The sequence below is a fragment of the Harmonia axyridis genome, chromosome 5 (genome assembly GCF_914767665.1).
Source record: "Harmonia axyridis chromosome 5, icHarAxyr1.1, whole genome shotgun sequence".
Taxonomy (NCBI): Eukaryota; Metazoa; Arthropoda; class Insecta; order Coleoptera; family Coccinellidae; genus Harmonia; species Harmonia axyridis.
Genome location: NC_059505.1, coordinates 5,727,477 through 5,741,991, shown reverse-complemented (window position 1 = coordinate 5,741,991; position 14,515 = coordinate 5,727,477). Strand labels below are relative to the sequence as shown.

At 42.5% G+C, this 14,515-nt stretch overlaps 1 protein-coding gene across 4 annotated transcripts in view; it reads right to left on the bottom strand.

The window, feature by feature from the left end:
- LOC123679795 overlaps positions 1-14,515 on the bottom strand; it is a 116,567-nt gene that overhangs the window by 8,555 nt on the left and 93,497 nt on the right. For all 4 annotated transcript variants that reach the window (XM_045617282.1, XM_045617284.1, XM_045617283.1 and 1 more), the window contains exons 11-12: positions 6,389-6,568; positions 1,681-2,107 (exon numbers count right to left, since the gene is read on the bottom strand). In XM_045617282.1, the coding sequence (XP_045473238.1) occupies positions 1,681-2,107; positions 6,389-6,568 (607 nt within the window). The remainder of the gene's footprint in view (positions 1-1,680; positions 2,108-6,388; positions 6,569-14,515) is intronic.

The following is a 14,515-nucleotide window of genomic DNA, read 5'->3' as shown; positions in this document are numbered from 1 at the left end:
ATTTGGTAAGAAACTTCATGAAGATAATAAAATTCTTTATTCCGTTTGAGAAAATTCAATAATTGCTGAGGAGCAATGAGAGGATAATAGATGACATATATTAGTCAAGAGTCAAGATGGCGACGAATGACAAGGTTGCGAAAGATGTGGTCTGCGGAATTTGTCGAAGAAGTGTAGTAAAATCAATTGTTAAATGCGAAATATGTACAAAAATGTTTCACCCAAGTTGTACTTCACGTATTAAGCGATTGAAAGTAATGAGTGAATCATCTATAATTTGCTGTGTCGGAAAAGAAGTCGAAGAAATATCGGGTTCTGAAACTGGTAGTTTGGATGGAATGGTAAATGATAACCTGAATAAGATGGAAATTACCCGTGAGACTTCACAAATTGATTTTATGATTAAAATAATTAAAGAGTTGGAAGACAAAAATGAATTAATGAATGATAATAACATATTATTACAATTCAAAATTTCAACATTGGAAAAAGAAATATTATCACAAGCAAAGAAGATAGAAATGTTAGAAAAAAATCAAAATAAACAGAAGGTAAACAAGAGGTCAGAATCTGAAATTCTATCTAAGTCCATAATGAATACAGATGCCGATAATTCGAAGAAAACAGGCGATCAGAATTCAAACAGGTACGCCGACGTACTCCGGAGTGGTCCTAGTAATCAAATCGAGATTGCGCAAAGAATGAAAATGGCTGAACTAATTAACCTCCAAAGTGACTGTGAAATTGACAGAGGAATGATAGTAAATAAGAACAAATCAAAACAAACTCGCTGGGAAGATAAAATTTCAACTGAAACTCCGGATAATGAATGGAAGACAGTTCAGGGGAGGAAGACGAGGAAAATTCAGCCTACTAGACTCGGAACGTATAAAGTGGCAGAAAACGAGAGAGAAAAAAGTTTTGTGGGACAAGAGAAAAAAGCATGGTTTTTCATCAGCCGAGTAAAAGCCCACGTGAATGAAAATATGATTGAAACATGTCGGAGATGTTATGTAGTGTAGGCTTTGGCATCAGGACGATTTCAAAGTATTTAAGTATAGAAAATGTTAAAATAGTTTATTTTGCGAATTTTGAATCACTGATAAGATATGGGATTATTTTCTGGGGAGCAAGCACAGATGTTCATAAGCTGTTTGTGATACAGAAGAGAATTATGAGAATCATGTTCAAAATGACTTACATCGAATCCTGTAGAAATGTTTTCAGAAAAAATAAAATTATGACTATATTTGCCATATATATATATATGAGTGCTTGATTTTTTTCTTCAGAAATAAAGAGAGATTTTCTGTTCATACAAGTAGAACTAACTACCCTTTAAGATCTCTGGAACTGCATTATCCGATACACAGATTATCGATGTCTGAAAAGCATCCTTCTTATATGTGTATAAGAATTTTTAATAAGTTACCAAATGAAATTAAATGTGTAAATAGTTTTAGGATTTTTAAGAGAAATGTTAGAGAGTATCTTATTAATTTAGAACCTTATTCTCTGGATGATTATCTGTTGATAACTGTGTGATATTTTGGTTGTTAAAGACAATTTTTTTGACACTGTTTCTTTTATGTATGGCCTTATCTGTATATATTTTGAAATAAATGTTATTATTATTATTATTATTAAACCAAATTCCCAAACAAACATCTTTCCTCTTACCTGATCCGGAGTGTTGCTCGGATAGTTGAAAGACACTTCCCCATTGGCTCCCTTCATCCTGAAATCCCTGCTGCAGGTCGGGGTCCTTATGAATTTCCAAGTGCCCTCGAAGAAGAGTGTGGTGAAATCGTCGGTGGCATTCATCCCTGTCACGTCAAATCTCAACTCGATGACGTTCGTCGTCGAAACGTAAGTGAAAGGCATGAATTTGTCCTTGTCAACGGAGCACAGACAGTCCCTAGGGACCCCCGGGACATCCAGCCAGGCAATCTCGAAAATCCTGACGGCTGCAGTGGCATTTCCTTCACACATCAGACGCCCAGTGTCCCTGCTCACTTTGGTCACGCAGTTTCGGTTCTTGAAGACTACGTCGGTTAAGGTTAATTTGACCTTCTCGTCTTTCTGCGCCTCGAAGCGATACACGCAACTGCAAGAGGTTAAAAATGTTAAAATCTTCATTCCACAATAACGATATACTAACTGACAAAGAAACTGCAACACCCAGAAGGAGCTCTTAAAATTTTAATTATTTTTTTGGAAAACATAGATAGTATTGCAAGGAGTTAAATTGAATTTGGAGAACAAATGAAGGTTTTTCCATGTAAACAATTTTTGTTACTTAAATATTGTAGTCGTTTTTAGCAGGTTTTTTGAAATTTGAACTGGGGAGATCGAAAGTCGATGTTCAGTTGTTGTTAAAACTCCTAGAGCACGTGTACGCGGAATTTATCGCCAGCTGAGTGAATTTGAAAGAGGTCTACGGGAGGCGGGGTTGTCATTTCGAGAAATCGTTAACCGTACGAACAGAAATCCAACTACTGTTATGATATGTTGTCAAGAGTGGTTTGATAATGACCAAAATCGAAGAAGAGTAGACATCGGACGTCAAAGGGGCAAAAATTAAGTTAAAGATCGACGTCTAAGACTTATGGCCATTAGAGACCGATTTGCGACAACTCAATTTTTGGCTGATGAGTGGTTAGGAGAACAAGACCGTCTGAACGGTTTACCGCCGGATAAGGTCTTTTGGACGGCAACATCATCGACCCCAACTTGTGTTACTTCTAACGGTTGAGCATCACCACCAACGATTACAGTGGTGCAGAGAACTTCAGCATTGGAATGGTATCAGGTCATCTTTTCTGATGAATCTCGATTCTTCTAGGGTGCACATGATGGCCGAAGAAGGGTTAGACGACGTCGGGGAGAAAGGCGTGAACCTCAGTTTGATGTTGTGCGTCATGTACACCGGACAGTAGGCGTTATAGTATGGGATGCTATTGCACATGCAAGTAGGTCACCTTTGGTCTTTATTCAAGGTTACATAACAGCGCTGCGTTACTATTAAGAAATAGTGGAGCCATATGTTCTTCCTTACATTAACCCGCTCGAGAATCCAATATTTCAGCAAGATAATGCCCGATCTCATGTTGCCAGAGTTAGTTTGACTTTTTTCGAAGAGACTCATGTGAATCTTTTGCCATGACAGTCCAAATCCCCGATCTTTCGCCCATAGATCATGTTTGGGACATCATGGGTAGAAGAAGGCTTTGAAATTTACACGGACTTTGGCGGCTCTGGGACATGAAGTACATGAAGTAGTTTGGGATATTATCCCTCGAGAAGAAATAGACCATCTTGCATTGCATCAATGCCTAGACGTGTTGGGGAGTTTATACATAGATAATCGCGGTGGACAAACACATTAACAAATTTATTCAAAAAAATTGTAACCCTTCGTTTTTTTTCCAAATTTCAATCATTTACCTCTTGCTATACTATCTATGTTTGACCAAAATAAATTTAAAATTTAAACAGTTCCTTCTGGGTGTTGCAGTTTCTTTGTCAGTTAGTATAATAATCAATTACCTACAACAAGATTCGCATAGCTTAGAAACAGTTTGAATCAACGTGGGCGCTAGATTCACGTCATAGTATAAAAACTGACATTTTTTGGACAAAATTCAGATAGTTGTAGTTTCGGGAGGTAATAGCGGATGAAGTTGTATGAAATTTGGACACAATTATATCATAAGTAAAGGGTTTTAAGCTGAGAGGTTTCATTTTTATATTGGGAAAAAAACATAAAACGAATATTTCAATAAATCATATCTCCTGAACAGTTCTGTGGTATCCAAAGAAGCTTGAATAAACGAGCCTTCTCTTTCTCTCTTTCGCTGAACAAATTTGATGATCTCTGAAACAGGAAGTTCATTCATAAACTTGAATACCAAAGTGTTTTTGGTAATCAGGTTATTGCGTCTCTCATCTCGAATCTGGAGATAACAGAAGTGTAACATTACAAACTCTTGATTACAATATTCTGAATGAACCATTTGAGTTTCTTGCCTCGTTTCCAAGTTACCCGTCTGTGATAATTAAATTATATAGGAGATGAAAATGTCACAGTTTAATTACCATCTGAATAAGATACATTTAATGAATCAATTTCTGAAATGAAGAGCTAATATAGGAGGGAGCAAATAAGGCGCTTCTGCGTCTATATTATCCACACTTTATTGTCATTTAAAATAGCTTCACGTCTATATCTTTAAGGTTTGAATCGATTGTGGAACATTGGCATAGACCTTATCTTTCACCTGGTCCCAAAGAAAGAAGTCTAAAAGTGTTAAATAATAAGACCTCGGTTGCCAATTGTGATTATCTCTTGAATAAAATCGCAAAAAGTAAACTTTCATCCAAAATTGCGATTGCTTTGTTCCTTGGCTGGCACTCCATCTAGTTGAAAATAAGTGTCTTCCACATCTCCCAATTCTGGCCTTAAAAAATCATCAATCATAGATCAGTAGCTCAATCTATTCACCGTAACAGTTACACCAGCCTCATTTTCGAATGAGTAAGGTCAAATCACACAACCAGGCAAAAAACTGCACTAAATAGAGACACGTTGAGGATGCAAAGGCTTTTCAACAATCATTCTTGGATTTTCCGAGCCCCAAATGCGACAATTCTGCTCATTAAAGTAGCCTCCGAGGTGAAATGGAGCCTCATCATTGAAGAAAGTTTTTCTATGAAAATATGGATCATTTTGATGGATTTTAGGGACATAATCAAAGATACGACGTGGTTGGTTATCGACCATTATGAGTTTTTATGTTAACTGAACTTCAAAAGTCTTTCTGCAAAATACGGTGAAATGTCGTTTGTAAAGGGTGATTTTTTTAGAGCTATAGAACTTTAAATTGCAATAAAACAACGATGGATTATTCGATTGACATGAATTTTATTTATCCGCAAGATAATCTTGTGGCATTACATTTTAGATATGATTTCTGGCATATGACCGCCACGGCTGGCTCGGATATAGTCCAATCTGGACGTCTAATTTTCGATGACTTTTTCCAACATTTGTGGCCGTATATCGGCAATAACACGGCGAATGTTGTCTTCCAAATGGTCAAGGGTTTGTGGCTTATCCGCATAGACCAATGACTTTACATAACCCCACAGAAAATAGTCTAGCGGTGTTAAATCACAAGATCTTGGAGGCCAATTAACAGGTCCAAAACGTGAAATTAGGCGGTCATCAAACGTGTCTTTCAATAAATCGATTGTGGCACGAGCTGTGTGACATGTTGCGCCGTCTTGTTAGAACCACAGCTCCTGGACATCATGGTTGTTCAATTCAGAAATGAAAAAGTTAGTAATCATGGCTCTATACCGATCACCATTGACTGTAACGTTCTGGCCATCATCGTTATTGAAGAAGTACGGACCAATGATTCCACCAGCCCATAAAGCGCACCAAACAGTCAGTTTTTCTGGATGTAACGGTGTTTCGACATACACTTGAGGATTAGCTTCACTCCAAATGCGGCAGTTTTGTTTGTTGACGTAGCCATTCAACCAGAAGTGCGATTCATCGCTAATGGACGTAGTGCGCGATACGTATTCCGCACAGAACTATTATTTTCGAAATAAAATTGCACTATTTGCAAGCGTTGTTCAGGCGTGAGTCTATTCATGATGAATTGCCAAACCAAACTGAGAATAAATCACTTGACAGCTGTTGAATCGGTCGCCATCTTGAACAGTAATGTCAACTTAAAGTTATATAGCTCGAGCAAAAACACCCTATATATCTGTTTCTCATAAGAGGGAACATCACCACGTGACTGCTCAATTCAAAACTGAATTAGAGAGATGCCTTCTTACAAATCACGGATTTTTATTAGGTTTTCACATAATTTCCTCAAACAATAATCTGCACGAAAGAAAGTTTATATTTTTTAATTGCGAATGAATAAATAGAAACAATTTTCGATAACTTTTCGTTTTCGGTAAAAAAATTGATGATATGGACACTGTACAAAGCACTTATATATTGTTGAAATACTCGTGACAAAACCTATTAAAAATCAAAAGAAGTTAAACTATAATTTCGTGAAAGTCATCATACAGTGCTGCTCTTTACTTATTCGCTACGGAAAAAGAAAGAAGATAAAGTGAATTCACAACTTTGTTCACCATGAAAAATTTGATCATCGCAGGAGCTCCAGAGGGAAAATGAATCGGTATAAAGGGTATACTACCACGTGGTAGTAATCCCTCTTAAGGAGGAATAACTCAGATAATGTTTTTTAGGTGTAAATGAAAAGAGGAAAGACGTAAAACCTCCCGAATTCACCTCAGTGCTCTTGCCGATTCATTCACGAATCGATAAATTAATTCCAATTGAAAATCTCACCTTAAGCTCTTGGCTCCACCTCGTCCATAAAGAAATATGTCCTTCGGCGATACGAACTTCTGAGGAACGTTATCCTGAGTCGAGGACATCGTGAATCTTCTCGAGCAGGGTCCTGATCCCCAAGGCTCCCCGTCCAGGTGTAAATCAACGAATTCGTAGAGGGCGCGGAAGCGAACCGGCCTGTAAAGGAAATAGGGATTATCATCCTAATTCGACTACCGGGAAATTCTTGTTCGCGTTCGGGGTTTATACTTCACAAGAACGGCTTTTGGATAAGTTTTGAAAGTTTACGAGAAGATTTTTTTATCTTGAGTTTGATTGTCGATTTTGGTTTATTTTCAATCGTTAATTGTTTTCCTAACTAATGCGGAAATTGATACTTAGTCGCACAAAGACTACAGTTGACCAAAATATATCACTTCAGTCCCAAGTTTCAGAATATAGGTACTATTGAATATTCAGTGTTCTTTCAGATGTTCCTTCTATCTATTGGAGTACAACTTTGCTTCCGCTGTTTTGAAATGGATGGCTGTAGAGTAAGTGTTAGTCGAAATAAATAGGACGTAGATGTCATAAAATAAACTTAGCTATTTGTAAAGATAACGCCATCGAAATATTAGTAGATTTTTGTCTGCATCATAAAGTTATTCTCGATTGAATATGTCAGTTTACGAACCAAACTCTCGTCATTTGAGGGAGGTTTTAATTTTCTGCTTTGATATGAAGAAATCATCGGTTTGGGCTCATCGAATGCTCTCAAATAGCTATAATGAGGCCGCTATTAGTGAAAGAACATGCCGAGAGTGGTTTCAACGCTTCAAGAACGGTGATTTTGACGTCGAATACCAACATGGCGGTGGAAGAGTAAGGTTTTAGAAGATGCAGAATTGAAGGCATTACTTGTCGAACGCAACACGAATTGGCAGGATAATTCGGAGTGACGCAACAAGCCATTTCAAAACGCCCGAAAGTCATAGGAATGATTTAGAAACAAGTAAATGGGGTGCCGTACGAGTTGAAGCCGATAGATGTTGAACGGCGTTTGTTTGCTCGTGAACAGCTGCTTGCAAGACAAAGGCGGAAGGCATTTCTGCATCGCATTGTGACTGGAGACGAAAAATGGGTTCATTACGATAATCCCAAGCACATTAAATCATGGGGATATCCCGGCCATGCTTCCAGGTCGACGACCAAACCGAATATTCACGGTTCCAAGGTCATGCTCAGTATTTGGAAGGACCAGCTCGGCGTAGTCTATTATGAGTTGTTGAAACCGACTGAAACAATCACAGAAATTGTTATCGAACCCAATTGAGGCGCTTGAGCCAAGCATTGAAAGACAAATGGCCACAATACAAAGAGTGAAATTTCAATTCAATGGCAAAGTGATTCTAACATGACAATGCTAGACCCCATGTTGCGAAAGTGATCAAGACATACTTGGAAACGTTGAAAGTCCTACCCGATCCGCCGTATTCTCCAGACGTTGCTCCCTCGGACTATCACTTGTTTCCATCAATTGAACACAGCCTGACTGAACGGCCGAGCAGCATAATTCCATATTTTCAATGATCAAGCAATTCCAGCATCTGTCAGCAACTTCGTCGACTTTAGGAAGTATTTTTGTAGGACATGTTCAACCATGATACAAAGATATAGGTAACAATATTTCTTTATATCATGGTTTTCAACTACTGATCTACTACCTAATCAGCGGAGGCAGTAAAATTCGAAATTTATGGTTATATTTCAGTATCAACCCCAAGAAATCGTATCTACAGGGTGTTTTCAAATTAGACGTGAACCTTGAAGGAGGTGTTAGTATGACTCATTTGCTGTCGATTGAGCCATATTTATTGGTAACCAAAAATCAACAGTCTCCGAGATGAGTTCTTGTGTTTTTTGAAAAAAATTCTCACTCCATTTCATTTTTCGTTAATTTCTTCTACATTGATCGAGTTTGATTTGAATTTTGTATTATTTTCATCAGAAAAGGATATGATATGTATGAAAAAGGCAAAACTATGCTGTATTAGAAGTTGAATAAGACTAATAAGAGTATGATTTGAAAGTTGTTATATAAAGAAAAGAATAGTAAATATCTAATATGATTTTGCCTGCAACTTTCGATTTCCACAATTTATGTAGGACAAAAGTATTTTAAAACTTGTCAAATTCTTTTTCTATTTCCTGAAAAGTTTTCGTTAGTTTTGTTTCAGCAGATTTTGATTAAAAAGGGAAAAGAAAGGAAAGTAATGAATTAAATATTTTTTTATTGCAATTGAACTTAAAATTTCAGTAGAAAATGTATTCATAAATTATGTTTTAAATGACCTCAATTACTTATACAAGCACGTGCCATATTACTTATTACTTGTTACTTTCCGCCTAAAATTTACTCTAAATCTTCTCGATGCTGCGTCTATTCTATTGGTGTTAGATTCGCTGGCCACGAAAATAATCCAAAATTATAATCAAATTTGGTCAACGTAAGAAAAATTGATGAAAAATGAAGTAAAGTGAGAAATCTTTTAAAAATCACAAGAACTCTAATATCTCGTGAACTGGTGATTTTTGGTTAACACTAAATATGGCTCAAACGACAGCAAATTAGTCATACCAACACGTCCCCAAAAGTTCACGTAATTTTGAAACATCCTTTATATTGAAGTTGCCGAAACTGAGTGATAACATTCTGTTTCCTCAAAAAAGATAAAATGCTGATATTGTTACCAAAGTATGCAATCATTCTGTTAGTTATAGCTATCACTCAGTTGTCATATAATGCTTGTCCGCAGAATACTATTTGGTGATTTGTGGGGATTACAGATTCCTGCGTTACCATCATGGTGGCGCCGCCAACCAGGTTAACGCTTCCCCCAACAGAGGGCGCAACAATCTGTTTAAGCCTCGAAGTACACAACTTAAGCGGAATACAAGCCGAAGATTTCCAGTCAAATAAACACCAACCTACCTTCTGTAGCACTTTGTGTATTATAATATATCTGTTTGTATATTTTATTTTACTGTTTTATTTTTTCCCCGCTAACTAGGAGTAGGCAGATAGAGGCCTAGTTAGCGCATGTCCTGTTACAGTTGTCCCGAGGTTAATCAGATTGAGGCCTGATTGAATCCCAGCACCGACCAAGTCGTCACGCTGTCCCAAAACTGGTGACCCCGACGTGATCAACGTCAACTTTATGGACAGGGACGATTTGGTCGACTAACTCCAGACGCCAGGACGCCAGACGCCAAGATGCCGAATCCATCCGCCGCAGCACCCACTCCCGGAATACTCGCACGCCTCCAAATCCCGGCGTTCACCCCAGAGGACCCAGAAGTATGGTTCCAGCAGGTCGAGTGGACACTTGAAGATTTCGGGCTAACGGACAGCTTAGCGAAATTTCGGCAGGTGGCCCAATCCCTAGACGGCAGGTACGCGAAGGAGGTTCGCGACCTCATAATCAACCCGCCAGCACCAAAGCCGTACGAAACGCTGAAGGAGCAGCTTCTCCAACGCCTGGGGAAATCACCGGCCCAAAAGACGCGACAACTTCTGGAGGGAGTCGAAATTGGAGACCGGAAGCCTTCCCAGTTCCTGCGGTACCTCCAACAGCTCGCTGGGGACAACGCCGCAGACGAGATCGTCCGCGCCCTGTGGATGGAGCGGATCAACCCCCTCGCTCGCGCCAGCATCGCCGCGCAGGCTGCCCAACCCAACGTAACCCTGGAGGACCTGGCCAAGACCGCAGATTGCGTAATGGAAGCGCTAGGTACTGTCGCGCCGCAACAGGTGTCTGCGGTGTCACCTCGGGTGTCACAAAGCAAATCACAGCTTTGTGAAGTGTTGGAGAGGTTGTCGGTGCGCCTCGACGAACAAAGTCGCGAGTTAAACGATCTTCGCGCGGAAGTGCGCGGTCACTCGCGGAACCGCGATGGTCCTACATCGCGTACTACAGGGAAACGGCAAAGGCAATCACTGAACGCGGCAGGCGACGGCTGCCCCAACACACGCCGCTTGTTTTTGAGGGACCGGAACAGTGGAGAAAACTTTTTAATCGACACCGGCGCAGACTTGTGCGTATTTCCGCGACGTTTAGCGAAAGGCCGACGAGTAAAAACCGGGTATGAGCTAACCGCGGCTAACGGTAGTGCGATCGCTACGTATGGCTCAATTCCACTGACACTTAACCTCGGTCTCCGCCGTGATTTCGCGTGGAATTTCGTCATAGCGGACGTGTCCAGGGCCATCATCGGGGTGGATTTTCTGACTCATTACGACCTCCTCGTGGATCTGCGCAACGGACTCTTACTTGACCGATCCACGAGTCTCAGTGTCACGGGACGGGACTCCAAGTGCGCGACTATCGCCGGAATCCGAACATCCGCAGGCGATACGCGATATCACGCGTTGCTCCAGCAGTTCCCGGAGCTGACGCGCCCCGATGGCGCTTGCAAAGCAGCGGATGTGAAACACCGTACAGTGCATCACATCCACACCACACAAGGACAACCCGTCTCACAGAAGCCACGTCGTCTAGCCGCGGACCGTTACCTCGCCGCTAGGAAGGAATTCGAATCCATGCTTCAATTGGGGATTTGTCGCCCATCGAAGAGCAGTTGGGCTTCGCCACTCCACATGGTGCCAAAGAAGGGAGATGAATGGCGCCCGTGTGGAGACTACCGGGGACTAAACGCGCGCACTTTACCAGACCGGTATCCAGTGCGCCACATCCAGGACTTCGCCCAAATGCTTCGGGGAAAGTCAATTTTTTCCACCATTGACCTGGTACGAGCGTACCATCACATCCCGGTGGCCCCTGAAGACGTGGAGAAGACGGCCATCACCACTCCGTTCGGATTATTCGAATTCCCGGCAATGAGCTTTGGACTACGAAACGCCGCTCAAACATTCCAGCGGTTCATCGACGAGGTTCTCCGGGGACTCGACTTCGTATATGCCTATATTGACGACCTACTGGTGGCCTCCTCGTCCGAGGAAGAGCATCATGAACACCTACGCATTCTATTCGAACGTCTCCAGCGGTACGGAATTGTCGTCAATTCAGCGAAATGTTACTTTGGCGCTAAGGAAGTAAAGTTCTTGGGGTACCTAGTATCTGGTGATGGAACAAAACCACTCCCCGAGAAAGTCGCTGCCATCCGCGAATATCCCAGGCCAACAACAGCAAAAGATCTCCGACAATTCCTTGGCATGTTGAACTTCTACAGGCGTTTCATGCCCGGAACTACTAAGACCCAGGCACCACTCAATGACCTGCTCCAAGGAAACATCAAAAAGAAGGCACCAGTGAATTGGAACAACTACGCTGATGCCGCATTCGCCGCATGCAAGGAAGAACTTGCAAAAGCTACACTTCTGGCACACCCCGAACTTGGCGCCGAGGTCTCTTTGGTTTGTGATGCATCGGACCACACCATTGGAGCTGCACTACATCAACGGGTTGGCAACGAGTGGGAACCACTCGGATTTTTTTCGAAGAAGCTGGCTGGCGCTGAGTGCAAGTACAGCGCCTACGATCGGGAACTCCTGGCCATCTACAAGTCGGTCAAGTACTTCCGACACATGGTTGAAGGACGCCACTTCTTCATTTTAACTGACCATAAGCCGCTGACCTTCGCCTTCAGTCAAAAGTCCGATCAATGCTCCCCACGCCGATACCGCCACCTGGACTTCATCGGGCAGTTCACCACAGATATCCGGCATATATCCGGAAAGGAAAACGTCGTCGCAGATGCCCTTTCCAGGGTGGACGAGATCGCAGCACCACTCGACTTCGAGGCCCTCGCAGCATCCCAGCAATGTGACCCAGAGCTCCAGGAGTTCCGCCAGAAGCAAGACTCTGGCTTACTTCTACGCCAAGTCACGATACCAGGATCCAACGCTGCCGTCTTCTGCGATATATCCACCACAAAGGCACGACCCTTCCTGACGGCTCCATTCCGGAAACCAGCTTTTGACGCCATCCACGGCCTGTCCCATCCAGGCGCCAAGGCCACCACAAAACTGATGAGCCAACGATACGTCTGGCCCTCCATCTCCAAAGATTGCCGAGAGTGGTCCCGAGTCTGCATCCAGTGCCAGCGGTCAAAAGTGTCACGACATGTTTCGTCTCCGATAGGTAACTTTACACCGCCGTCGAGCCGTTTCGAACATGTGCACATCGACCTGATCGTCATGCCATTTTCCAAAGGATATCGGTATTGCCTCACCTGCGTCGATCGATTTTCTCGATGGCCAGAAGCGATACCGCTCCAAGACCAGACAGCAGAAACCGTCGCCCGAGCATTTTACACTAACTGGGTTGCCAGGTTTGGCGTCCCGCTCCGGGTAACTACAGACCAAGGACGGCAATTCGAGTCCCACCTATTTCGCTGCTTGAACAAGCTACTAGGGACGGACCACCTCAGAACCACGGCGTACCACCCGGCCGCCAACGGAATGGTCGAGCGACTCCACCGTCAGCTCAAAGCTTCCATTAAATGCTTGGACTCTGACGCATGGGTCCACACACTACCCACTGCACTACTGGGGATCCGCGCCGCTTGGAAAGAAGATCTCCAATCCACCGCCGCTGAGATGATATACGGAGAACCACTCCGTCTTCCTGGTGAGTTCCTGGGTTCGACGTCGACGATGAACCTGGATAACTCCGACGATTTCGTTCGCGACCTGCGCCAGCACTTTCAGGCGCTCCGACCAGTCAGTGGCACCAGGCACGGTGAGCGGAAGATCTTCGTCTTTAAAGATCTCGCCACCGCATCCCACGTCTTCGTAAGGCACGACGCCGTTCGGCGTCCGCTCCAGCACCCCTACGATGGACCGTTTGAGGTGGTTTCTCGAGCCGAAAAGCACTACACCCTCCGAATTCACGGTACCAACGTCCCGGTCTCGATCGACAGGCTGAAACCAGCCTACATCGCGGTCAGCGAAAATTCACCGGAGGACGCTGTAAATTCGAACAAGGACGATGAAGACGAAGGAATTCTTCTCTTTTTACCAGGCGAGAACTCACCCCCGGCCCAACAACCCATCCCACCTGCTCCAGCAGAACCAGAGGCAGCAACGCAAGCGCCAGCAGTACGACGACCTTACACGACCAGATCAGGTCGGCAAGTTCATTTCCCCGAGCGTTTCCAGGCGGGGATGTAATATATCGTTAATCACTAGCAAGGGGGTACTGTGGGGATTACAGATTCCTGCGTTACCATCATGGTGGCGCCGCCAACCAGGTTAACGCTTCCCCCAACAGAGGGCGCAACAATCTGTTTAAGCCTCGAAGTACACAACTTAAGCGGAATACAAGCCGAAGATTTCCAGTCAAATAAACACCAACCTACCTTCTGTAGCACTTTGTGTATTATAATATATCTGTTTGTATATTTTATTTTACTGTTTTATTTTTTCCCCGCTAACTAGGAGTAGGCAGATAGAGGCCTAGTTAGCGCATGTCCTGTTACAGTTGTCCCGAGGTTAATCAGATTGAGGCCTGATTAAACCCCAGCATCGACCAAGTCGTCACCCTGTCCCAAAAAAATGTATCAGTATAAATGATTAAATCAATGAGTCACTTAATGAATAGTTGTCTCATCTAAAATTGATGAAATGAGAATGATTTATTATAGGATGCGCTCTCGACTTCCTCTTCAGCTTTCCTGACAAAGCGTAATATCTGATGATTCAAACTGAATAGAACTGATTCGAATGCTTTTCCATAAGTATACCCTTTTGAAAGCGGAAAAATGAATGAATACTTCCCATGAAAAATGCCTCCAGCAGATCCCTTCTAATCCATAATAAAAATTTATGTCATCCCCTATCTTTTCAGTATTTCAAACCAAGTTTAGCCCTTCAGAATTTATAGATATGGGGGTACACGTGAAATGGAGTTACTGAAACTGAAAAATAACCCAGCATTCAGGTTGAAGTATTATTTGGTTCCATTTTAGTGCATCCCGATATTATATTTTATGGGATGCCATCTTCAAAAAGTCGTTTATCAAAAAAGTTTACATACCAATGATCTTCGCTGGAGATATCTTCCATTGGATATAAATTGAGTTCATAGCCCAGAAATATTGAGCCAGAGTTTGTTGCTATTCGGA